Raw genomic sequence first — 26,995 nt, 5'->3', positions numbered from 1 at the left:
CAGGCCATAACATTAAGAATGCACATTTGGGCCCAGCCGGCATGGCTCAGCGGTTGAGCATTGACCTATGATCCAGGAGGTTCCCGGTCAGGGCATATGCCCAGGTTGTGGGCTCAAGTGCAGGTGGCAGCCGATCAATGACTCTCTCATCATTGATGTTTCTATCTCTCTCTCACTCTCCCTTCCTCTCTCTGGAATTAATAAAGATATATTTAAAAAAGAAAAAAGAACGCACGTTTGAGGATCAGACTGCTTGGTTAGAATCCTGGTTCTGCTTTTCATTAGCCCTGTGACCTTCTGCAAGCCAATCTCTTTATGTTTCTTTTCCCATTCACAGCTGGGATAGCACCAGTTACTGTAAAGTTCTTTGTGTATTAAAGCTTTAAGAATTCAGGGAGACTAATCTATGTTTTGAATTTAGTTCAGTGTCTGACACATGTAAAAGCAAATAATTACTATTGTCATTAATATTCTCCTGAACATACGTGATCAACATAGGCTCCAATAATGTTCTCTTTTTGTATGGACACAACATGGTTCTCTTTTGAATATGGAATACAGAGCATTTTAGAGGCCCGCCTTTCCTCCTCTGGCATCTGGAGTTACATTAGTTCACAGTGGAAATGGGAGTGAAGCAATAAGAATGCAAACCCACCTCCTCTCTAATCTGGAGAACAGGCAAACAACTTCGTTTAGTTGACTTTCTGAAGTACACACACCATGTAGGTATCATCTCTAACTCAAGTATTTCTCATTTCCCCTGAACTGCATCCAGATATTACAAAGCAGAGTTTTGGTCTGCTCAATTGTGTGCTTACGCCAGGATAGATGTGGCAGTTCAACCTTTTCATGGTGAAAACAAAGTTCTCTGATTATTTTCTTGCTATGGAAAATACAAAGCAATATACCAGTTGTATATGAATGCCCTTTGGTTATAAGTGAGTACATGCAGCATATAAAATCCCCTTTCAGTGATACTAGGACTTGCTGCCTCCTACATGTCACTTCCAATCAAAAAGAGAAGAGAGACAAGGTAAGAAAGCCTAGAGATGAGACAGAAGGGACAGAGAGCAGATGTGCCTAAGGAAGAGAAATGGATCCCCGGCCCTTCCTTACCTTCCCAGAGCAGGAGGGCCTGCTCCACGCTGCTTTTGGGGGCTGCCAGGTCAAGTGCACTTTTGCCCTGAGCATTTCTGCACTTCAGGTTAGCCCCATAGTCTATCAGCAGGCGGACGACTTCCACACTAGACTGCTTCGCCGCAGCATGGAGGGGGGTGTCCAGCCATTGCCCGTGGTCAACATTGGCCCCTTAACAAAGCAGACAGTCACAGCTCGACATGAAATGTTAAATGTAGAAACACAACGAGCCTAAAATACAGTAGCTGTAGATAAAGACATCTTAAATGCCATGACAATGACAAATATTTGAAAATGTGGCACAATGCCTATTAAGACTGTTTCAAAATATTTTGATGAGAAAGTAAATTAAAATATTTTTAGCCATTTAAAATACTTTCCTTGCTTTCCCATATGAACTTTATGACATACAAAATTAATTCTTTGCAGCTCCTTTTACATAGATTATTTTCTTTTTGGCAGAGGATAAAGCTAAGTTTATTTAGTAATTATATTATTCAGAGCTCACAAAAAAGATTTCTGAACCATTATAGGGGGTAGTATATGATGGCAGATTTTAAAAAAAAGCAAGGAAAATCTTAGAGACAAAAATTCTTATTTAAAGGCTATTACTACAATCTCCACTTTTGTGTCAGTGGCTAAGTTTGGGAAATCTTTAAACAAATAATAGTTTCAAGACATTTTACTTTTCCCTAGACTCTCAGTTTCTGCATATGCCTTTAAAAAAAAAAAAAATGACTGCCCAAGTCAGGTGTCTCAGTTGGTTGGAGCATCGCCCAGCACACCAAAAGGTTGTGGGCTCCATCCCCGGTTAGGGTGCATACAGAAGGCACCTGATCGATCAATGTTTCTCTCTCACATCAATGTTTCTCTCTCTTCCCCTCTCTCTGAAATCAATAAACATATCCTCCACTGAGGATTAAAAAATTTCTAGCCCAGGCCAGTGTGGCTCAATTGGTTGAGTGTCATCCTGCGCACTGAAAGGTCTCCAGTTGGATTCCTGGTCAGGGCACATACCCAGGTTGTGGGTTCAATCCCTGGTCAGGGTGTGTGCGAGAGGCAACTGATTGATGTTTCTCTCTCATATCAATGTTTCTCTCTCTTCCTTTCCCTTCCTCTTTCTCTCTAAAAATCAATAAAAACATATTTTTAAAAAATTACTAAATAATGTACCAGGATTGATCTTAAGTAGGTAGTCTATGGCAAATGTCTGTTGTTTTTAGTATCCAGCATCTTCCTAGTTACCACACCTAGACTTCCTCTGGGGAACCATTCCCATGATTCCTAGTTCATGTGTTACCAGTGAAGTCCAACAACTGCAGTGTAGACCAAAATCTAGGGCTAAGCCAATCAGTGTTGTATTGTATTCCCTTGGCCACCATGAGTGGTTCAGGCATGGACATGTGACTCAAAAAGAACCGATGAAATGCAATTGTTTTTTCCCCTAGGACTTAAATGGGAAAGAGACTCTTGCTGTCTCTTGAGACCACCAAGGAGATCCATATACCAAGTAAACGGAGCCAATATCAAAGGAAGCAGAACTAAAAAACACAGATACTCATTCTCTGAAGAAGTTCTGTTTTAAGTATTCAAACCTCAAATGCTGCTATAATTTTGTCCAGCCTGATAAGAATTTCATCTTGGAAGTTCATGGAAAACCAACAAGGTTAACAGATTCTTTTCATGACAAGATTTCTGGAAGTTACCTAATTCTAGAAGTTTCTTCACACAATCTACCCTTTGATGGGTGCAGGCCACATACAGGGGAGTTCCAAGCTGGGGCACTTCTTGGTCAATGTTCACGTTATTTGCCAGCAGAATCTCCATGCATTCTCTATGACCTGGTGGGACACAAGATAACCTCACTCAAGTAAAAAAATATTGAATATCCACAGAATTATAGGATTGCTTATCTGAGATGGGCTTTAGAAATAACAGATTTTTTAAGCAGAAAAAAAATTTTGGAAATCTTAGAAATCTCCAAAATTAAACCATTAGAAAGAGAAGCATGCCCATGCTTTCCCCACTTAATTCCTCTTTGCAGCCTTTGAGGTACCTCCAACTAAACTAAGGGCTCCAAGGAGCACAGCTGAGACCCTTTAGAATGAAGCCACCAGTTTACAAATAGAGGTTACAAGACCCAGAGGGGTAAATGACTCATCCTATTATTACTCTGAAAAGCCAGAGCTCAAATCTAAGAGCCAGCCCTGATTCCTCCATTACAAATTTCTCATTCTCTTCACCCGTGCTTGCAAGGTTGGGTGTATGACTGTACCATGTGGTAAAAGCTCCTTATTTTGGGTTAATCTGGAAGATACCTATAATAATTTAAAATCTTCAAGTATAGAATATATTTAAATGTACTTTCAAATTCAATGACTAATAAGAGCTATGTACAATTACTCTAGAGTTTGCCCAATGAACAGACAGATATTGTTAATCTGCAGCATACGAATGATTTGCTCAGAAGCAAATATTTTGGAGGTAGCATTTTGAGCTTGAAATGAATTTGTTCTCTTTAAAGATTTAAATGCTTACTTGAAAGCCCTGGCTAGTGTGGCTCACTTGGTTGGAGCATCATCCCACACACCAAAAGGCAGTGGATTAGATTCCCAGTCAGGGCACATGCCTAGATTGTGGGTTCGATTTCTGGTCAGGGAGCATGTGGGAGGCAACCAATTAATGTGTCTCATATCGATGTTTCTCTATTCTTTCCTCTGTCTAAAAATCAATAATAAATATATATATATACACACATATATATAAATGTTTCCGTTTTAAAATCTTATCATTGCTGATTAACTTAACCAAAGTTTTCTTTACAGATAACATAAAAGTAAGCTTTACCTCAAACCTGCTTGATTGATCACAAATTCTGAGTTAAGTATAAATATGCATTAAAACATACAGATAAGGATTCTGTGGATTCAAACTATTTATTTGTTCATATAAGTAAATATTATGCCTGGATGATAACATCAATATGTCAAAGTATTGACCCAGACTCACCCAGCTTGTTCACAGAGGTTTAAAGCTGTTAAGAATCCAGAAATACTATCTAATCAATACCTAAAACTGTATGGCAAATGTATCTAATAAACATTGTTGAATAATTTCTGTCCTTTTTATGCAGAAGAAACTGAGCCCAGTTTGAGTTAAATTTAAGTATTCTCAGGAAGTTTTAAAAAAATGAATACAGTATATAAAAGTCAAATGATTAGCACTACTGTAACAATATCTAAAATAGTGAATTTGCTATTCATCTGTCCATTCTGTGGGCACTGGTCCCTAACATGCTTTTATGACACATGAATTCATGTGTTTATAACAAACATATATATATATATATATAGTGGGTACATAGATACAAAACACTCCATATGTAACCATCTAAGCACTGCAGAATTAGTTAAGTAATTCAAACCATTCCCAGTATTAATCTATTTTTCAATGTTTGGATGAAATGTAAATAATAGATTAATTTTTACTTCAAATTAATATTAAAAAAATTTTAAAGACTTTTAAATCATGCCAAAGTATTTCCATACAACTTAAAGAACTTACCTAAAGTTTGGGAAATGGCCATCATCAGTTATTAATCAATAGATTCCACATATAAGTGAAATCACATGGTCTTATCTTTCTCTGATTGGCTAGTACATTTAGCATAATGCTCTCCAGGTCCATCCATACTGTCACAAAGGGTAAGATTTCCTTCTTTTTTACAGCTGCATAGTATTCCATGATGTAAATATACCACTGCTTTTTTTTATCCACTCATCTACTGATGGACACTGGGCTGCTTCTAAACCTGGGCTATTGTAAATAACACTGCAGTGGACATTGGGTCTTTTATATCATTTAAAGTAATCCACTCCAACTACAGTATGGGGGAGAGGGGGATGGGTGGAGGTGGAAGAGGGCATAGAGGGGATAAAAGGTGATGGGAAAAAATAAAAAATATAAAATAAAACAAAAAACCAAAAAAAAAAATAAAGTAATCCACTCCAAAAAATTACCAAGTGACATGTTTAATAAACAGGGGCAAATATTTCAGTATTGCCTTTTGAAAGAAAGGCTTTCGTCCCCAATTATAGCAGCAAACGTCACTGTGCTCCAGTGTTCTAAGTTCTTCATTGTATTTCTGATCGTAATACAAGAGAATAACTCTCCCACTGGGTAACACAGAAATGTTGCTCTTTAAGTGTCACTTCTGACAAATGACCTTGGGCTTTCAATGGCATCTTCTTGTTCAAGTTTAGTGAATGCATATAATTTTTATATTCCTTAATTTTACTCTTTTCTCTCATTTCAAAAGTAACGAGGACATAAGAGTCTAGAGTCAATTTCAGGATTTCCAACACCATGCTTTTTAAATTTGCAACTTTTTTTTCAATAATTAAGGACCTTAAAGTCATTAGCTCATCTAGAGTGCATTGCCTATTGTGGAAAATTATGTTTAATCTTCCATTAGAGAAACTATCACCTTGGCTTTCAGACACTTTCATAATTTATTTTATGTTAGTGGTTGATGTCTTATGGGCTTGGGGGATGAACTATTCTCTTCTAATAAGGACAGAGACGTAACCACAGTATGACTCATGGAAGTCACTTCTGCAGTCTTGATTGTACCAGCTGCCACCAAAACAACAGCAAAGAGCCTCAAGAAAGGCCTGTCAAGAGACTGTCCTCAAGAAATGGGACATCTGAGACAGAAAGCCATTCCCAGGTTATAAGAGCTGTTTCATGCCCCAGTGGTATTTCCTGAAGATTTGGGCAAACTGAAGTTACTGCTGTGGGATTTCTAAGCCACGCATAGTCTACTGGTGAACACTTGGTGATCCTTGCATGGTGATCACTAAACCACTGATTCACGCAGACTGGAGTGAGTCCACCAATGATTTGTGTGTAATGTGATGGCTCATTTACCTCTCTTTACTGCCTCATGGATGGGGGATGCCAGGTGCACCTCGAGCTGGGCCTTGGCTCCGAACTCTAGAAGCACGTTGACACACGCAGCACTCCCACTGCAGCAAGCACTGAAGAGGGGTGTGGCTCCATGGACTGTCACTCCATTGACCTAATGATGGGCAAAGAGAGACCCAGAGGTTTTGCTATTTCTTTATCATGATCTCCAAGTTGCATTCCTATATATCTACCTGGAGAAACTTCCCATGCTGATGAATGAGTGAGGGAACTCTACATCATTACAGCATTATGTTATATTTAGGGACCAGTAGCCTAACAACGCTCACCTCTATAAATAATATCCAAAATGGGGAAAAATGGGACAAAGCTTTTAAAACGTATTTGTGGGTATTCCAGAGCTTCTTAGGAGCCTCTTAATGATTGAGGAACAGTCCTGTATGGTGGTTAAGAACATGATCTATGAAACCATTAGCCTGAATTCAAATCTTAGCTCTCTTTTATTTGTGCAGAGATCTTGGTTGGGATGCTAATTTTCTGTGCCTACGTTTCCTTATCTGTAAATGAAGATCATAAAAGAATGTACCTTGAGGTTATCGGGCAGATTGAGTTACTGTATGTGAAATACTTGGAACATTGCCTGGTGCCCAGTAAACATTCCATAAACATTTGCAACAACAATTATTTCCATTTTTCATTAATATGGAGCTGACATCCCCTCTCAATCATAAACAAACATAGGGAAACCAAAAGTACTAGAGAAATCAGCTAGTTTAAAGTCCTAAAATCCGCTTGCAAAAAAAAAATTCTCCCCGGCAATTCCCCACACTTTGTCTTTCTTGCCACAAATTTCCTTCCTGGACTACTATAATCCATACAAATTACATTTGCCAGCAGTGACTCCTAAAGAAATCATGACCATGCCAAAGGCACAAAGAAAATAGCCATCAACATGGTGTCCACAACCATCCTTGGTGCCTTTTAGGGATGTAGGAGGTACTTAGGAAGGAGCACAGCTAGGAAGCATCTTTGAGTATTAGCAAAGGATTGGAAAGAACATCAGAGACTAGAGAGCAAGGCATTCTAGTAGGGAGGCTCTGATAGGATTGAAATGCGGGACAATAAGGGATTGATGTCAAATCATAGCACCTCAGTAACTAAGAATATATGCTTGTGATAATCAGGATCCTAAATTTCCTTGTTTCAGAAACAAAAAAGGTATTTCTTCACAGAGCCAGGATAGCCCCATTAAACTGGAAAGTTAAAGATGAGATGCTAAGATGGCAGAGACAGGCAAGGACAGGGAAAAATGTGTATAAATTTATATAATCTAGAGATTTCTAACCTATTTACATTTTTCCTAATAAGTATTTGGTGGAACTGATTTGATTTGTTTTTACTAAGTATTATTCTCTTCCTGATTCCAGGAAGTCTTCTAACTTGATTTCCTATAAGTATCTCTCTCAGTTCAGGTCAGTAAACATTTATTGAGCATCTGCTAGGTGCCAATGTTTCAGAAACAAAGGTAAGAGAATTGCCTCTCATTGAATAGGTTGAATTCTACAAGGGAAGACAAACACAAAAAGCAATCACTTTGATACAACAATAAATGCTTCAGATCACTACAGGAACAGCAAAAAGGAGAGCATAGACTTGAGAAATATTTAGAAAGTAAAATTAGCAGGATGTTGTGATTAATTAGATGAGGAGATAAATAGGATAATTCAGGTTTGGGGCTTGCGAAACCAGGAATGTTTCACCTGGTCTGTGAGGCTGGGAATCCAAGAGGAGGAACTGGTCCCAGAAGGAAGAACATGATAAGCCCAATTTCGGATGCACCGAGTTTGAGGTACCCACGGGACTGGCAATTCTGAGGAATTTTCTACCGATGGACCAACCTTCTCTTGTTCCATCTGTCAGTCTGATTTAAATGTTAAATAATAAAATATATATTGACTGCTTCCTCATAAGATTGCCAAAGACAAGGGGCCATGTCTTACTCTTATTTTTGCCCCTCACTGAACCTCCCAGAGTTGTACCAGCACACACTCCTCTACGACACGAGGTTGTCTGACAGACCCCACCCACAGTCTCTGTGACTCCAGAGGTCTAGCTTGAAAGGAAATGGCCCGCCCCAAACTTGCCCTAACCATCCCATGTGAGTCAACTAAGGTAACATAAAGAAACACTACCTAATGAAAATACACAACCACTATGGCATCAGGAAAATCCCTTTGCCCACAGAAGACTTCGGTATTCAGTTCTACATGTAGAAACCCAACTTCCATATAAAATCTAAAGAAAATCTTCATCAAGCCCTTAAAACATTACAGCTCATGAAACAAAGAATGCAAGGACTGAGTTTAAAACTAAAATTATCAACAAAACCGTACCTGGCAACTAAATGTCAGTGAGATTTTCAAAAGTTTTAATTTTATAATTCTATTCTGGTATCTGATTACATATAGCACCTCAGTCACTCCTTGAAAAAAAAGGAGAATTTAAAAATCAAATCAAGTCAGGGGTGGATGGTAAAGGGGAACATGGGCCCCTTGCCATGCTCCAGCTGCCCCTCCCACTCTGTGGGGACACAGTGAAGGCCATCGGTAAGCGGACTGTGAGACCTTGGGAGCCTGGCCAGCTCCTCAGTCAAGGAAACAGCTAGCAGTTTTTATCTCACACAGCTTGCGCAAAAACACCCCCCACCCCCGCCCCCACCCCCGCATGCCCTGTTTACCCTGCTCTATAGAACCTGTGATGGGAAAGTCTGGGTGGCGGCGAGATAATAGCCCCCCCCCCCCCCCCCCCCCCCGGCCCTGTGCCGGTGTGGTGGGAAGCTTCACCTGTCGGCCACCACTGGTGCACAAGTGAGTCCTGATAAACCCATGTCTTCCACAGTCAGTCCTCTGGGTTACTTCTTTGGGAATCTAAGAACAATATGCTAAGGTTTTCCGGGACCTCAGCACTTTGCATGACAAGGGGGAGCACTTTATAAATTATATAAGAGTCTAACTACTATGTGTACACCTGAAACTAACATAAAATGATATTAAATGTCAATTGTAATAAAAGTTGAATTATACAATTAAAAAATAAGATAAAGTTAATTCTGTAGTTTTTCTCAATGTGCTATTTTTTAAAAGCTCGTTTAGTTTAATCCTTTTGCTCAAAAAATAGTTGGTTTAGGGTTTTGAATTTAAAGTTGTGGGGTTTTTTGTTGTTCTTTTAAAATATGTTCTTTTTAATGTTTTACGATAAATTTTCCAAGATCAGTTTCCAAATTACTTTAGTTCAAGTTGCTTTTGTCAAAGGCAGCGTCACAATTTGGGGATCCCTGTGAACTACCGCAGCGGAACGTGCGCACACAGGCCGAGGCTGGAGAGAGGAGCGAGCGGCGGTGCCTTCCCGGCCACGCAGAAACGCGGGCCGGGCCGGGCGGGCCTGCAGGCCCCGCGGCAAGCAGCCCGGGTCACGCCCGTTGGCGCGGCGGGCAGGCAGGACCGGGAGCGGAGCGGCACTCACCTGCGCACCGTTTTCCAGCAAAGCCTTAGCACAGGCTACGTGACCGCCCAGGCACGCCTCGTGGAGGGAAGACACCCGGTTGATTGTCACGAGGTTCACATTGACACCCTACAATTGGCAGAGAGGTGCGTTAAAGGCTGCATTAGCAATAGCAGTGAAAGCAACATTGTCGGACCCGTTTCCGTTGGCCTGAGGGGATCGGATAGAAAGGAGAAGAGGCCACGACCAGGACGACGCCTGTACGTGGCGTGGGGAGCCTTGAGTGCATTCGTTCGCCAGGCGCCCACTCGGCATGGACGCAGGCAGGGTGCTGGCACCTGGGTCTTCAGAGTTTATGACACAGGTTTCTCTGCCCCAAGAGCCTCGGGGGGAAACAGACATGGGGGAGAAGGAAGCAGCGATATATTGCTATACGGGAAGCGTCCAAATTTCAGCTGGGAGCACGGGGTATACCCTTGAATCTACTTCGAGAGTAAAAGACAACTTTGCATATGAGGCAGTATTTAAGACTGAAAGCATAAAAAAATCCAAGCTAGGAAGGCAAAAAAAAAAGCATAGTTGACCCTTAAGCAATGCAGGGGGTAAGGACTCCAAGCCCTGCGCAGTCAAAAATCTGTTTATAAGTTGACTGCCCCAACACTTAATTACTAATAGCCTACTGTTGACCAGAAGCCAAAGAAATAAGTCAATTAACACATATCTTGTATATGTGTTATACACTGTATTCTTACAATAAAGCTAGAGGAAAGAAAATGTTCTGAAGGAAATGATAAGGAAAATACACTTACCGTACTGTAATCATATTGGGAGCAGAAAGATGACCCCCAGGTCCAAGAGTAGAAAGGAAAGTTGGTGGTACCCCCAGGACTCATACGCCAGAGCAGCAGCCCACTGTCTGCTACAGGTCCACTGAGTGCAGACGTCAGCAGGGTCAGGGGCTGGGGCCACGGGCTCCTCCTAACCCAGCTCCTTACCCAGCTCCCGGTGGCTCTGCCCGGTCCTTGCACACACCCCTTCCCCAGACTGCTCGGTTCCACTCTCCTCATCCTGGAGTCCAGGTGACAGAGGACAGGATCAGCCAGCTGCTGGGCAACTCTGCCTTCATCCCTGATTTTAACTTGGTCCTTACATTCTCCCCAGGATTACTACTTTCTATGTGTAAAAGGAATTAGGTCCCTGGGTGATCCTTCCCAGCCGAGTTGTTTTTGATTCCCTGCCTTGTGAATGACCTGCTGGAAGCTTCCAACACCTAGTGGATGACCCTGAACCCCAAACCCTAACCGAAGTACCCACCACCTTCTGCCAGACCTCCATGGTGCTGCCTTAGTCCTGTCCATTTTCATGTCCTGAATATGACGTCATTACTCTAGAGCTGTGCTATAGATTTCAAGTTGGGTATCAAACACAATTACTAAAGACTCTTTTCCTTTTCTCATATATGATTTCTTTTCAAGAAAAGAAAAACAGGTTAATCCACAAGGTGGCAGGTATGTACTAGGAAAAAAACCCCACAACTTATCAGTGCAAACAAAATCCTTAAAATTGTGGGAATGTAATTCTAGGCAGGCTCAAAAGAATATCCAGAGTGAATCACCTTCACTGTGCATGAGAAAATGGAGCAGCAGAAAGTTCAAACTACAAGACTTGAGGCTCCCCAGCTGCTGGTGACAGCCAGGGTGAGGAGCTCCTGATCCCCGGTTGAATGTTTTACAGCTATCTCAATGTAAAATAAAATTGAGTGATACATCTTGGCTGGTGAGTAAAGGCAAGGAAGTGGGGTGTGCCTAAGGAAAAGCTGAACTTCTCTACGAATAATGCTCCTTACACATTTAAGCACACTATGGAAAGCAACATGCTTATGAAGTATAGTTAATAAAGACATGCTCAATGCAATGTGGGGTCCTGGATTGGATCCTGGAAGAGAAAACAGGCACTAATGGGAAAACTGGTGTCATCCCAATAGTCTGTAGTTTAGCTGATGGCATCGGGGTGAACACTGATTTGTTATTTTTGACTAAAGTACACAGTTATGTAAGATGTTAACACTAGGGGAATTTCAGTGAAGGGTATATGGCAACTCACTGTACTATCTCTGCAATGCTTCCTTAAAATAATTCCAAAATTAAGTCTATGAAAAATACTAATAAAAATATTAAATTTGGCAGCTGAGAGAGGGTGGAGGTAAGACTTTTCACTGTGTACCTTTTCATATCATTTTAATTTTGAACTATGTGAATATGTTACATATTAAAAATAAATCAAATGTAAAGTGCTTAAAAATAAATAAGCAAGTGATAAAATCAAGTACAAAGCGTACTTGATAATTACTAGAAGTTTTCTTTTTACCTCTACTTTCTTGAGAACTAGCACAACTCATAAAGGAGAGAAAAAAAAGGCGCACGTGCACACACACACACACACGTGTCCATGGGCTATGCATATATGCATATAAGTTCTTTGATCAATCTCTCCCCACCCACTCCCCCATAGCGCATTCGCACTGAGATTCATCAGTCTGTTCCATGCTTCTGTGTCACTGGATCTATTTTGTTCCTCAGTCTATTTTGTTTATTAGATTCCACATATGAGGGAGTTCATGTAAAACTGAATCAGGAAGAATCAGAAAACCTGAATAGGCTAATAACTAATGAAACTGAAGCAGTAATAATAATTTTTTAAAAAACTACCAGCAAACAAAAGCTATGGTCCGGATGGCTTCACAGGGGAGCTTTCTAATTCTTTACATTGTAGAGTTAGATAGTTAACTAAAAATGTTTCTTGCTTTTTGAGATAGGCCTGTAGTGCTATGAACTTCCCTCTTAGGGCTGCTTTCACTGTGTCCCATAGATTTTTGGTTGTTGTGTGTTCATTTTCATTTGTTTCCAGGAAGTATTTGATTTCTTTCTTGATCTTATTGGTAACCCATTCATTGTTTAATAACATCCTATTTAGCCTCCATGTGTTTGAAAGTTCTTGAGTGTTTTTACTGTAGTTGATTTACAGTTTCATGCCATTATGATCTGAGGTGCTTGATATGATTTCAATTTTCTTGAACTTGTAGATACTTGTTTTGTGTCCTAACATGTGGTCTCTCTTTGAACATGACTCGTGTGCACTTGAGAGGAATGTATATTCTGCAGGTTTGGAGTGAAATGTTCTGTAAATATCAATTAAATCCATCTGATCTTGTGTGCCACTTAGAGTCACTGTTTCTGTGTTGACTGTATCCAGTGAAGTCAGTGGGGTGTTAAAGTCCCCAACTATGACTGTATTACTATTGATCTCTCCCTTAAAGTCCTTAAGGTTATTATTGATAGGTCCTTATTTATTGCCATTTTAATTCTTTATGCCTATGTTTCTCTCTCTATTTCTTCTTATTATTATAGCAGTCCCTTTAACCTGCAATGCTGGTTTGGTGATGATAAACTCCTTTACCTTTTTTTGTCCGGGAAGCTCTTTATTTCACCATCTTTTTTGAATGATAGCCTTGCTGGATAGAGTAGTCTTGGTTTCAGATCCTTGTTTTGCATTACCTTGAATACTTCACGCCATTCCCTTCTGGCCTGTAGTTTTTGATGAGAAGTCAGCTGACAGCCTTATGGGAGCTCCTTTGTAGGTAACAGCTTGCTTTTCTCTTGCTGCCTTTAAGGTTCTGTCTTAAATTCTTGGCATTTTAATTATGATGTGTCCAGGCGTGGGCCTCTTTGGATTCTTCTTGCTTGGGATTCTCTGTGCCTCCTGAATTTGTGTGACTTTTTCCTTCACCAGGTTAGGGAAGTTTTCTGCCATTATTTCTTCAAACAGGTTCTCTAATCCTTGCTTACTTTTGACCTCCTCTGGCAAGCCTATGATGCAAATATTGTTATGTTCCACGTTGTCCCACAGCTCCCTTAGACTGTCCTCCTGTTTTTTAATTGTTTTTTTCATTTTGGATCTCTGATTGATTTTTTTCTACCCTGTCTTCTAATTCACTGACCTGATCCTCAGCTTCCTCTAATCTGCTGTTTATTCCTTCCAATGTATCCTTTATTTCTGCTATGTCATTCTTCATTTCTGACTGGTCATTTTTCATAGTTTCTATATCTTTTCTCAGGCTGTTGAGCATCCTCACAATCAGTATTCTGAACTCTATATCTGACAGATTGCTTATCTCCATTTCATTTAGCTCTTTTTCTGAAGACTTCTCTTGTTCTTTCATTTGGGGCTTGTGTTTTGTCTCCCCATTTTGGCTATCTATTTGGGTTTGTTTCTATGTATTAGGTAGATCTGCTAGGACTCTCAGTCTTTCTGGAAGGTCTCTGGTGCAGGCTAATGTCAGATGCTGTTTGTGATTGGCCTTGAGTACCCTGTTTGGAGCTATCAACAACCCTAAGCTTGAGGTCCCCTCTGTTGGGACTGGGTGCATTTAGACAGGACCAAGATGCACACCAAAGTCTGCTTTTCCAAGGCCCAGGTCCAGAAGCAGAGCAGGCAAAGACTTGAAGCACTCTTAGTTCTGCCTCTGCTTGCAAGTTGATTAATCTGATTCTCTTAATGAGCCTCAGGCTGTAGAAACTCCTCTGGGTAAAGTGAGAGGTATTCCAGCAGGGTGGGGCAATTGCTTCCCCCTCAGGAAAAAGCTGTTTGGAAGGTAAATGTCTCCCTCTGAAATATGTCCTCTGCAGTATGGAGGAATGACTTAGCACAGGAATCCAGAGGAGTCCGCTCTGAGCTCTATCTCCAGAGCCCACAACCCTCGATTCTCCTCACACAGCTCCAGTCCACTCTGCCCTCCCTCTGCTGGAGCCCAAGGTGATGGGCTGCACACAAAACTTTGTGTGTTTCCTCTTTAAGAGGGTGCCAGCATTTCCAGCCATCTCTCCTTGGAAGACAGAAACCTGGCTGCTTCTCACAGCCAGATGTAATGTGGGCACCTTTCTCAGTTCTGGTGCTCTTGGCTGGGAAGCCCAGCCTGGGGTTTAAGCCCCAGAGTCCTCAGTGGGAACCACCCACAGCTGAGATATCCCTCCAGACCTGCAGCTGCTGCCTGTGGGAGCCCATACAGCCCTCTTGTGCCTCCGCACTTCCTATCGGACACTATGTGGTCTCCACTTTTCTTCCTTGGTTATGAGGGTGCTCTTCAGCTCATCTTCAGTTGCAGTTGATTATTCAGGATGTTTTTCCTATATTTTAGTTGTAATTCCAGTTTGGTCCCGGGAGAATATCAGTGTAGCTTCCACTCAGTCCACCGCCATCTTTAATCTCTTTGATTGTCAATCTATTTTAATGTTTGCTCTTGAAATGATGTATCACTGGGGTAGGCAGCCTCTAAGATAGCTCCCAGTGATCCCTGCTTCCTGGTACTGGCTCACTTGTATTATCCCTTGAGTGTGGGCTGGATTTACTGACTCACATCTAATGAAGAGAATATGGCAGAAGTGATGTCACTTCGGAGATTAGGATATACTAAGACCTCCTTCTTAGGCAGTCTCTTTGTGCTCTCTCTGGGGGACACCAGTTACCATTTCATGATGCAGACACAGCCCCACGGACAGGCCCATGTGGCAAGGAATTGAAGCTGACCAATAACCACATGAGTGAGTTTGGAAGCAGATCCTCCCCAGGTGGATCTATGAGATAACTGCAGCCTGGCTGATACTTCACAGCCTGCGAGAGACTCAGAGCCAGAACCACCCAGCTGAGCTGCTCCTTGGCCAACAGAAACCATGAGAATCTAAGTGTTTGTTGTTTTCAGCCCCTATTCTTTGAGGTGATTTGGTACACAGCAATAGCTGACTAATGCAATTTCAGGGCTGCTGCTACTAAGGCACACTGGGAGAGTATAAAGTGTTAGGGCAACATAAATTTGAGGGCATCCTTCATCAGCCTATGAGGTAAAAGAAGGCCCAGAAGGGGAAGGATGGAACTGGGGAGAAAATGAGCCAGTTTCCCAAGGAAGGAGAGGCAGGAGGAACAAATGGTGAGCTTTAAGAGCATACATACACCTGAAATGGCCATGCTGGGAGCCAGCCAGCAAGCCCTCTACTACAGGCAAAGCTAATAAAGAAGGATGCTTACTGATAGGATAGAGTCTTCAGTTGGCTTACCTGTGCAATTAAAGTTTTAAGGGCCAGTAAGCGCCCCTGGGCTGCAGCTTCATGAAGTGGGGATCGATCAGCCCAGCAGTCTGAAACACAAATCAAGCTCAGTGTCAAGGTCTGGAGTCTTCTTCCTATAGCTCAGTCATGCTGTCAACCCACTATGAGAGGAGGTTTGGGGGAAGAGGAGGGAAGCTTGTACCGAGCAGCAGGCTCTCTTATCACACTTTCAGGGTGACAAGCCACTGAATGTACAGTCCATTAGACTGTTGGTAGGTGTGGAGGGAGCACACAAACTCTACCTGGGTTTTGGGGCAACTTTAACAAGCAATAGATGGAGTACAATGCTTGAATAAATAGCTTCAAATAAAGCAAAATGAAGGGCCAAGCTGGACAATGAGCTTCCCCAGTTTCATCTTTCCCCGGCCTCTCACCCTTACCCCTACCCTCAAGACTCAACAGCATATCATGTACCATGAAGGAGATTCTAGTGGGTCAGCGAAAATGATCTTGTTCTAAATTCCTTAGGCAATTGTCTCTGTTTCATTTTGGTAATGAAACATATCTATTATCATAATGCACGATGTCCTTTTTCAGATGACACAATCCTCCAAAAGTTTTTCCCTAAACAGCTTTGTTGAGGGCAGCTGACTGTGATGGCTAAGTATGGAGCAAGCAGAGCCACACTGCCTGGATTCAAGTCCTACCTTGACCACTTTCTGTGCCAAAATGGGAAAGTTACTAAAATTATTTGAACCTCAATTTCCTGACCTGTAAACTGAGGGTATAGCAGTCTAGTATTTAGCAAGTGCTTTGGTCTCTAAGTAGGCCAATAATATACAACCATGAGAGTAGGTGCTCAACACAATTTACTAATAAGTACATATGGTAAGACAACACTCTAGGGAACAGCTTCAGAACTGCCTTAGAAATGTATTTGTCTTGCAGTTGCTAGTCAGCAAACAACACTAACCAGCTTAAAAGGGCATTTAAGAAGTAACCTTCTATTAAACATACCAAAGGATAATCAATCATCTGTTTTGGAAGAAAACCTACTGTGGTTTGCAAAATTTGGGAATTCTTCAAATTATAACTGTGCTCTTCAAATACTGAATAGCATGTAATAACGATCTAGATTTAACACAGAGGGTCCATCTTACCAACCTTTCCTGGGTGATCCTGATGGTGTTAAGAATTCAGGTTCCCCCATAGCTGCAACCTTGGCAGAGACAATCCCACCAAAATGGAATTAATGTGAATTTGAAATAGCTTGAGGCCTCAAAGACAAAGTAAACTTTTCAAATTGATGAGAATCAGGGCTATAAACAGTTCAGTATGCTCTTTTCTTATGTTGAAACTCAAGTTTTATCTTCTCTAACCCTTTGGGGTATGAATAGGGGGAAAGCTAGAAACAACTCTACAGGGTTGGATTGAAATTGGAGCAATTGGTATGAAAATGTGACTATATATGTGTGTATATAATTACATGCATTATATGTATGTGTTTATATATGTGTGTGTGTGTGTAGGGCTCCTTGGAGAAATGGCTGATTCCAGGCCCGGACAAGGAAAAATATAAGATGGGCCTCAAACACCTTGCCAGAAAGTAAGGTAGTACTCAATGAATGTTGGGAAATGTCAAAGACACAGAAGCTGGCATGAAGGGGCTTCCACTGGCCAAATATGGAATGATACGAACATCAAAATAAATAATGATACTAAGAGAGTAAATAATAATTTAATTCCTATTAATAAAATAAGAATCTTTAAGTCCTCACTGATAATTATATAAATTATTTTATATATTAATATATTATATCTTATATAAATTGGGAGAAGAGAAAATTCTTCCCTAGAGAATTCCAACTCAGAAATATAAAAAACATAATAAAATCTGCCTCAAATTATCTCCCCATAAAATAATTATTAGTTGTAAAGGGAATAGGTAATTTTACAGTAAAACAAAATTGTGGATACCACCTTACCCAGGGGATCGAAGTTAACATCAGAAGTGATGGAAACAAATTGGCAGTGTGCCATCTGATGGAATGCAATGAGCGACATCATGTACCATGGGCAGAAATGGAATGGAAAGAACACACCATCACTCTGTGATATTCCTGCTCAAAACACATAACCCGAATCTAATAGGGACACTGAGAACCAACTCAAGCTGAGGGACATTCTACAAAATAACTGGCTTGTAACCAGTTCAAAGAGAGACTGAGGGGACTGTTCCAGACTGAAAGAGGCTAATGAGACACAACATTTAAAGGCAACATGTGTGCCTCGATTAGATCTTTTTGCTATCAGGGACATTAGGACAGTTGGGAAAACATCAGTGGGGGTCTCTGGGTGAAACGGAAATTCTTTGTACCACTTGTAACTTTTCTCTCACTTTGAAATTAGTTTCAAAACAAAAAAGTGTATGTGCATATATAATATATATTACACATAAATAAAATCACTAGTGTTTTCATACTCCAGGTATGAATATGTGATGTTTTTATTAAGCAACAACAAAAAACAGCATGGCCAGTGTTGCTCAGTGGTTGAGCACCAACCCATGAACCAAGAGGTCATCGGTTTGTTTCCTGGTCAGGGCACATGCCCAGGTTGTGGGCTCGATCCCCAGTAGGGGGCCTGCAGGAGGCAGTCTATCAGTGTTTATTTTCAATGCTTCTATCTCTCTCTCTCCCTTCCTCTCTCTAAAATCAATAAAAATATATATTTAAAAACACAGATATAGTTGTTGGCATCTCCACTTGTTCCAGAGTCAGCTAGAAGCTAATGAGCGGAGTATTTTAAAATCTCTTGGATATTTGCTTATAATTTGCATAAACTGGGAATGAGATAATGTATGCATATAATCCTCAATTAGTCGGCCTTGGCTTTCTTCTAATACATCTCCATCTCATCAACGTGGAGCACATATCACACATTACACATTGCCCTTTTGCCTAACTGCTCTTGGAAATGGACACCGGCACTGGGGTTGTGAGGACAGTCTTCACCCCTGGACTGCAACGCAGCACCCTGACTGACCAATGCAAGAAGCAAACCCACAGCCATTTGTTACTCTTTTGTTCTAACAATAGCCAGTCAACCAAAGTCACCTACAGGTACTCTAAGTATTTCATTCAAAAATAAAAATAAGATTTAAGTGGTAACTTGCTATTATTAACTTAGAATATCAACATGAAATGGCTTGATTATTTCTAACACTTGCCTCCAAGTGGGCTGTGGGGTGCCCTTTCCCTGGGAAGCAGGAACCATCACATCTGCATCCCATTTCTAGAAACTTTGTTCCTCATCTGCCCCTAAGACCCACTCTGCGCGCACACCTGGAGATCTCATGGTCCTAACGTTGAGTGAAGGCAGCCAGGCACAAAAGAGTGTGTGCAGTGTTCTCCCTTTCTATAAAGTACAAAAACGGGCCAAACTCACCTTGGGTGTCAGGACTGCAAAGTACCCGAGGAGGGCAGGGGCTCACTGGAAGAGGGCCTGGTGCGGGCCGTGCCGAAAGCACGCAGTTCCTTGCTCTCGGGAGGTGGCCCAGCTGATTGTGTCTGCTTGGTAAAAATTCATCCAACTGCTCGCTTAGGGTTTGTGCACTTGTCTGTATTTACATCAGACTTCAACACACGTTTGAAAACGACCAGTCTACCGGTCAGTCCACTTTAAAGCTGCACTCTCTGCTCCTCTGCCAACTCCGGGGAAGGGTATGGCCCTCTCTGCCGCCCCAGCAGCTGGAGGCGGAAAATCGGCGTGTTCTCACACGGCCCCCCTTGGTTCTTCTAAGTGCCAGCTCATCGGGGGCCTCGGGAGCGGGGAGAAGTAAGGGACAGGGGAGATGTCTCCCCAGTTAACTGGAAGAACAGGCCAGTGCTTCTCACAGCCTCAGCAGGCCTCGCTTCCGCGCCCCTTCCCGATGCACCGGCATTTGACCGCCTCCCCGCGGCTGCTGGCAACGCAGCGCCCTCTATGCCCCTACTCGCGCCTCATGCCCCGTGCTTCTGAGGCCGCAGCAAGCCTGTGGGGCCATCTTCCACGCCATCAAGAAAGAGGCGATGGCAGGTTGCCCTGGGTTTCTCTTACCCACCGCTGCTTTCCGACTCTCCTTTCCCCTAACTGGGCAGGACGGGGCGGTTCAGAGCTGCCCAGGCAGACTTCTCACCCGAGAGTGCAACACCAGGCTCCCCTCCGGGCAGGTGCCCCTTATGGGAACTCGCACTCCTCCTGGAGCCCACATCCCTAGGCTTTCAGGAGAGGACGGAGGAGCCTGCGCATGCACTGGAACACCCCCAAAGAGCTACTGGTGTTTAAATCCTGCCTGTCCTCGTGGAAGATTGACTTTGGAGTGCTATGCTAATATCCACTTGCTCTCTAGAGACAATGTGAATTAAACCAATTGTATCATCTGAAATGTAGAAATCATTTTTGTTTCCCAACTGGAAGCAAAACCAATCTCAGGGAAGTCACCTTTCCAATCGCGTTGTTTTCCGGCACTTGCTCAGAAAGATCTTGAGTTTTCACACAAAGCCCTTCTCCAGAAAAATCTGCCAAGGTGGGCTCTCCTGTTTTGCTACTCATTCCCAACACGCAGTCTCTCACTCTTATCATGCCTGTTTTGCAAATTGCAGCTAATTGTGAGAAATTAAGGGTAAAAGTTATTTGGCAGCTAGGGAGTTTTTCCATTCCTTTCAGGAAATATGTAACCAAGCTCTCCAAATAAATGAATGCTTAAGTAGGAATCAGTCACTCTCTTCTAAGGCAGTCTATTTTTACTTATTTGGCAGAATGCCTGTGTCACAGGGCTGCGAGCACGTTATGGGGATAGTTTACTCTACAAATATGTTTACTTGTTCCTGATGAGGTGTACGGAAAATGTTCCAAGTACTTTTTCACTCCCCCTCTCTGACTTTTTCTCAGAATACGATTTATATCTCTGCTTCTTGGACTCTAAATAACAATTTCATGACAACTTTGAAACCCATAGATTTCAATAACAAAATTGGTTCCGATGGAATACAGTTGCCCGAGTTTCAAATGTTCAAGATAAAAATCAATTCTTTTGTTTGAAAGTGTTTGCAATTTTTACCCTTCCTAATTCCAATAAGTATTTGCTATTACTGGTTTGTTATTTTTTAAAAACCAGCTAACCGGTTATAATCTCTAGTGCACGTGAAACAATCTTTATTCTCTTAAGTCCCCAAATAATATGAAGCAACATCTCTTGCAGCATCTATCAAAGGAAAGAAAATTCAAAAGGAGTTTCAATTTTGAACCAAAATATAGGTAAGGGCCTAACGGAATTAATGATGCTTTAAACACAAAGGTAATTGTAAAAAAACATATTATAATAAATTTCCTGAAGTATCTAAAATATTATAATAAAACTGAGTCAAAATGCACATTCTCTAGAACACTCAGCCCTGGTCAGGAGATGAACCATGGTCAAGGCACATCTTTCCGTAGTGTGTCAGAAAGAAGGCTCCTTTGAATTCATTAGGAACAGGAGAGTTGAGCTAGGTGGGAGGTGGGGCGGCCGAGTCCCTACTGAGGACTGGTTGTCCCAACTTGAGAAAGCCAGCAGGCAACTGTGATATGTAACCACTCAGAGGATAGCTGGGCCAAGGCTGAGGAAACAACCAGCAAAACTGAACAAGAGTAGAAGGCTACGCAGAGGATTGGGCAAGAATGTACCAACAGCAGGAAAATCCTGTCCAAATGGGAAAAATGAGTCAGATTGATGAGTCTGGCAGAGGTGTGGCCATCAAATCAAGGTTAGCCCTTTGAATTTAGAACAAGGACAACTAAGTTTAAGTGTAACACTTAGAACAGTATCAGTATTTTAGCTCAAAATAGCCCTTTAAAGGGGGAGGGTGGATGTGAAAGTTCTACAATCTCATATCTGCTATTGTAAAAATCCCCCAAATTCTAAAAACCAAGTTTTTCCCAAGGTTGACACAAAATCCTTTGCCAGCAAAACACGGCCAATACTCAGGTTAAGCAATATATATATTTGTATTTTCACTTGGTGTGAATATTTATATGTTCACTATAGAAATATCAAAATGTCTGATTATGGGAGGCAGCTCTAGGCCCTGCTGGGAGTGCCATGTAATATGCACTACACACTGTGATCTTTCTAGTATCTCCCCAAACTCCTGAATCCTATCTGGTCCAAGGGTTGTGAAAAGCAATTACCAACCTGTATCTACACTTTATTTTTATCAAGTTTGATGACCAAGTTACTAGGCTAAATACAGCTTCTATTCTGGCCAAATTAGGAAAGGTTGAAAAATTATATACAATGTCTCTCAGGAGTAAGACAGTGCCTGAGGAAGATCTATGGGCTGAAGGCGGAATCCAGTGATCTATCCAGTGCTCTAGATGTAATGTCAAGGGCCGATGACAATGTTTCAAACTTAAAAATATATATACTTATTTAACTGACATACTACACAAAGCAGCCTGAAAAAAGCAAAATAAAAATAAGCCAACCACAGGTTAACTCAATCCTGACGAGTTATCTACAAATGTAATAACTTAAACCACAAAGACATATTGAATGATGTATTCTAGAATATGAAATTCCAGGGGAAAAACTTTCCCCAGAAGATTTTACAGCCAAAATAAAATAGTTAATGAGAGATATGATGCTGGGGGCTGTTCCCAAAAGAAAAAGTGCCAGGACCTATGATAGGCTAACCTCTGTCCTGGCTGAGTTTTTACCGCCCTCCCCTTATTTTTTACAGCAGTGATGACAGTTTACAGAAATATAATATGCTATTGGAAATCAAGAAACTTAACCTCCCTGAGGCTTTTCTAAATTAATTAGCTAACTTACGAATTAAACGTCACATCTTTTCCCAACAAACATTTGTCTGCTCAATGAACAGTAAAGGCCATTTCAGATTTGAGGTGAACACTTGCACAAAATGTTGTTCTTTCTTTTCAGTACGCCTAGCTTTAAATATCTAGTATCTGACTGCTTATAATGTCAAAAGAAAACACGCTCTTAGAACCTTGGAAAAACCACTGCTTCTGGCATGTTACTGCCTGTATTATTAGAGAAAGGCTTAGTCACCAAATCTAAATATACTCTCTATTGTGTGTGCGCGCGCACAGCATGCCCACACACAGACCCATGTACACATCCACACATATGCACATATTTAGGAAGAAAATCAAACTGGGAAATAAACATGCACCCTCTTCCCTGCTGCCTCTTGTTAATGATAATTGAAAAATACAGTTTTGACTTTGTAACACCATGTTACTTACAAATCAAATGAATATTATCCAAGGACCTTGAACAAATATGAGTAAAAGAATAAATAAGTTCAATTTAAGAGATTTGTATTATAGCCCCAGACTTAAACCATGCTTACACAGGTTCTATTATAAAATCTTTTTAAGAGGATACTTAATTAAGGGCCACAAAGACAAAAATAAAGCACACGAGCAACAAAAGACATTTTCTCTCTCTTGCAACAATGACTTTCTTGGACTTCACCTAATTTAAACCATGGGGATGATGTATCTATGAAAACATCAAAACTGTGTTACTGAAACATTTAAAAAGCCCCTGCACATATTTACAAATTAAATAAGAAAACAGCTTTTTCAGATCATGCTAAGCTTGAAACTAAAGGGAGTTGAAACAACATACCTCCCTGAAATGTGTGACAAATATAATCCCCAAAAGAAATCTCCTTCCACACTCCGAGCCTTCTGACACTTCCTGAAACTTCAACATTCTTCTCATTTTCCCCAGTTAATTGAAGCATTCTGATGCTTTGTCTTTGGAGGTCTTATTTCCTTGGATAAGACTGCTGTTATCTAATGTCTTCAAAGTCATCTAGTGTATTCGAATCACAAAGCGTCAGTCTATTTTGAAAGAGAACCCTAGATGCAAATAGAAATGGATACTAAAGACTGATGTAATCCTGGAACCCCGATGAACACTAAAAACCCACAGGGAAATCCTGAACTGTTTATGAGTAAATACTCCTCTATTAATCGAGGATCCTGGCAGTGACAAGGATATCTGATTCATTTACTTTCGTAGCATCTCATTACAATTAAGTCATTTCAAAGAAACGGAAACTAAGTTCTACAAAGCAGGAGACTTCAAAATGTTTTACCCAAATCTTGGCATTTCATATTATAATAATAACCTCTGTTTGAGTGCTTTGCATGGTACCACATATAAATGGGTTTAGTAAAAGGTTTTTCCTGACAGTGACAAGTGGCTAATCAATTCCAATTGCAAATGACAGCACCAAAATAAATACAGCTTGCCACATTTGCTGCTTTAAATCAAATTTCTTGGTCATTCTACTCCATGAGGACATTCAATCTTGTTAGAATACATTGTTAAAGTTTGATTAAAAATATTAAAGACAATAATCCAAGATAAGTAATTCTTTAGGTTAGTAGAAACAAGGTTTCTCAAAAGACTTTTAGAAAGCCACTCCTTTAATTACTTCTTAAATAATAACTCTTAATCGAAGAACTAACTTGCAAAAAATAAGGCTAAAAATCCTTCACAAATGGTGCAATCAACGCCATTTGTTATTTTAAATAATAATTTTCAAATGACCCACTCAAAGCCAAAGTATAAATAAAATCTACCTTCTAGAAATATTATTTATATGAATTACCCAAGGTTTTTATAAAATGTGTATTGTGACCCCAGGCTGTATGTATTCTCATGCATCAGCCTTTTAACAAAGGCTGTCTTTTTACCTGATATTCCACCATAGATCTCTTCTGCTATCCTAGCCGCTTCTTTTCTATTTCCTTTGACGATATAGAAATGGGTTAGGAGAGCCAAAAAAACTTTAATTAAAAGCTTGAAAAAAAGAAAAGTAGCAAACATGGTAACAAAAATGTTTTTAAAGCCATAGAAAACAGAACCATCTTCCATTTTGGCTTACACTCTGCACAGGTTCTCGGGACTGCAAAATTTCACTGAGTTGTAATTGGTATCATATGACATCTATTTTAAACCTTCTAGCCCTCAGTGTCCTGTCACGAAGAACTCAGTTTGTAGGTTCTAAGCTAACTGTGACTTGGCGGCTGCATGTGCTGACATTCACGGCAAGGTTAAATGAATTAAAGAAACTTCCTTCCAACCAGAACTGCTGCTAATTCTACACCTGCATCCCTCAGTGCTATCTAACAGGATTCCCGCCCAAACCTTACTTATTCCTCAATCCCAATTTCTGCTCCATTATGTTGGAAGGCAGTACTGGGCAGATAAACTTCTCAGATCCCACGGGCAACAAAGCAAGTTATCTGAAGTTCATACAAAGAAGTACAAATGCACCCTATGTTCTTGGTGGGAAGTACTAGCCCCTGGAACACTTCATTTTTCCTTCATTCTGAGGTTCAAGGGAGATAAAGCCCAAATCTAAACTATGAAGGGTTAAAAAAAGACCATTTACTCTAGGGCAGTATTTCTAACAGGCCCATCTTGGATGCCTCTCCAAGTACAAGTGTCGTACTGGAAGCGTTAGACCACTTAGCAATCACTTCATCTGTGACAAGGTCCCCCTGTAAAGTTCCTGATGATTCACTTCCAATTTCAAGTGTCCCTAAAGGTGGTGCCTCTTTCTGGCGAATGTGGGCTATTCTTGATCATGGAAGAGTCCTAACAAATGGATGATGAAGCTGCCCTAGGTTCTGGGTGAAGTACCCAGACTATTAATTGATACCTTCCCTAGTTGGTCAGCTGTAAGCCCAACTGTTCAACACGCACCAGCTGGCCAATCTACGTGAAAGGATTTATTTTTAATTTTCCACACCCAGGGAAATTAGGTGAGGAAAATCTAGATCTCCTCTTTCATGCTTGGCTATATTAGATTTCCTAAATTTCTACAACCAATTAGAAGAGACAAGCCAAAATAAAATTGTAAGAGCAGATGAAATAAATCTTATGTAATAAATGCTTCCTGCAAAAATACGGGAGTTTCTCCTAGCACTCAGACAAACTAGAATCGCTCCCTATGTAAGAACTGTTTCCCTATACTTTGTTAAAAGGCTGGTGCATGAGAATAGCCTGGAGTGACAAGACACAGCACATCATTTCAGTGTCCAAGGACCATAAAGACCTTGCGTCACTTCCATTCTCAAGAACAGGTATTAACATACAGGGTTGACTTTGCCAAGCGCCCACTGATACCTGGAAGAGTGCCGGTGTCTGAAAGTACGTGGATGAACACAAGTATTTTAGCTCTTTTCATGTCTTTCTTCAACTGTGCGCTATGAAAGTGATCATTTACTCACGTCAGCCAGTGATGTGTATTGTATTGTATAACATCATTCGATCTTGTTTTGGCCTTTTTATTTCAAACATGGCTGTACGTTCTGTTTTACATTCCAGAAAAGTTGGCCATGAGCAGCTCAACTTTTTTAAGCTTCAAACTATTTCTGAAAGACCATCTTTACATTTGAGATGGGCGTAAGACTCCTGAAGGAGTCAATTCACAGTATCTTTTACAGACAAATCCATCTGCAGTACCGGAGGCTCTCAGCCTCAACACTACTGACATTTTGAGCCAGATCATTCTTTGTTGTTGGGGGTGGGGGCCGTCCGAAGGCACTGGAGGACACCTAGCAGCATCCCTGATCTCCACACACTCCCATCCAGTTGTAACAAGCAGAAATGTCTCCACTCACTGCCAGATGTCCCCACAGGGACAAAATCGCCACCCCTTTTCACCCCCACACCCAGCTGAGAACCACCGAGCCACAGCCAAACATAAATGATCAAGAAAAATGAACTCCCCAAAGTACTGATGACTACAAATCAAATTCTGTATAAAACTTTAACTTTCAGAATGTATTTTAAAAATCTAGCCACAGGATGATATAATATCTAGCCAATTCTTTTGGGAACACAGAAGAATAAAGAGGGCTTTAAAAATATTTCACAAAAGTAAACACAGGCCCATGATAACCTGACTGCCAAAAATAACTTTCGGGATAAGATAAATCAGAACGTACCAATGTAGGTGACTGCTTTCCACTGTTTCCAGTAAAAGGGGTGGGAAAAGCTGCGTTTCTGTAAATAAAATCACAATTCAAATTTCTCTTAAAATAGTTTGCAAGACAATTATGTAGTTCACATACAGAACAGTTAATAGATGTATTCATTTGTCTCATGAGGTAACTCTAGTGCAGAGCAAAACAAGAATTTGTTTGGATCAGGAAACAAAGGCACAATTGAACTTGCTATCCCATGAGTAAAAGAATGTATTCTAGAAAAAAAAAGATGACAGAGTAATTCATCATTGGAAGGATATTTCCTTTTTAACTAA

At 40.9% G+C, this 26,995-nt stretch overlaps 1 protein-coding gene across 3 annotated transcripts in view; it reads right to left on the bottom strand.

The window, feature by feature from the left end:
* ASB11 (ankyrin repeat and SOCS box containing 11) overlaps positions 1-24,731 on the bottom strand; it is a 29,399-nt gene extending 4,668 nt beyond the window's left edge. The window contains exons 1-8 of one of the 3 annotated variants that reach the window (XM_081125686.1): positions 24,611-24,635; positions 24,420-24,473; positions 23,341-23,576; positions 15,672-15,751; positions 9,586-9,693; positions 6,067-6,217; positions 2,844-2,978; positions 1,117-1,308 (exon numbers count right to left, since the gene is read on the bottom strand). In XM_081125686.1, the coding sequence (XP_080981812.1) occupies positions 1,117-1,308; positions 2,844-2,978; positions 6,067-6,217; positions 9,586-9,693; positions 15,672-15,751; positions 23,341-23,458 (784 nt within the window). In that variant the 5' untranslated portion in view covers positions 23,459-23,576; positions 24,420-24,473; positions 24,611-24,635. Of the gene's footprint in view, positions 1-1,116; positions 1,309-2,843; positions 2,979-6,066; positions 6,218-9,585; positions 9,694-15,671; positions 15,752-23,340; positions 23,577-24,419 lie in introns of all 3 variants that reach the window. The other 2 variants (XM_081125687.1, XM_081125685.1) reach the window with 2 other exon arrangements.
* Between the last annotated feature and the right edge of the window lie 2,264 nt (positions 24,732-26,995).

The sequence above is a fragment of the Miniopterus schreibersii genome (assembly GCF_964146895.1).
Source record: "Miniopterus schreibersii genome assembly, chromosome: X".
Classification (NCBI taxonomy): domain Eukaryota; kingdom Metazoa; phylum Chordata; class Mammalia; order Chiroptera; family Miniopteridae; genus Miniopterus; species Miniopterus schreibersii.
Note: the sequence above shows the minus strand (reverse complement) of the source record. Positions and strands in the feature narration are given on the sequence as shown.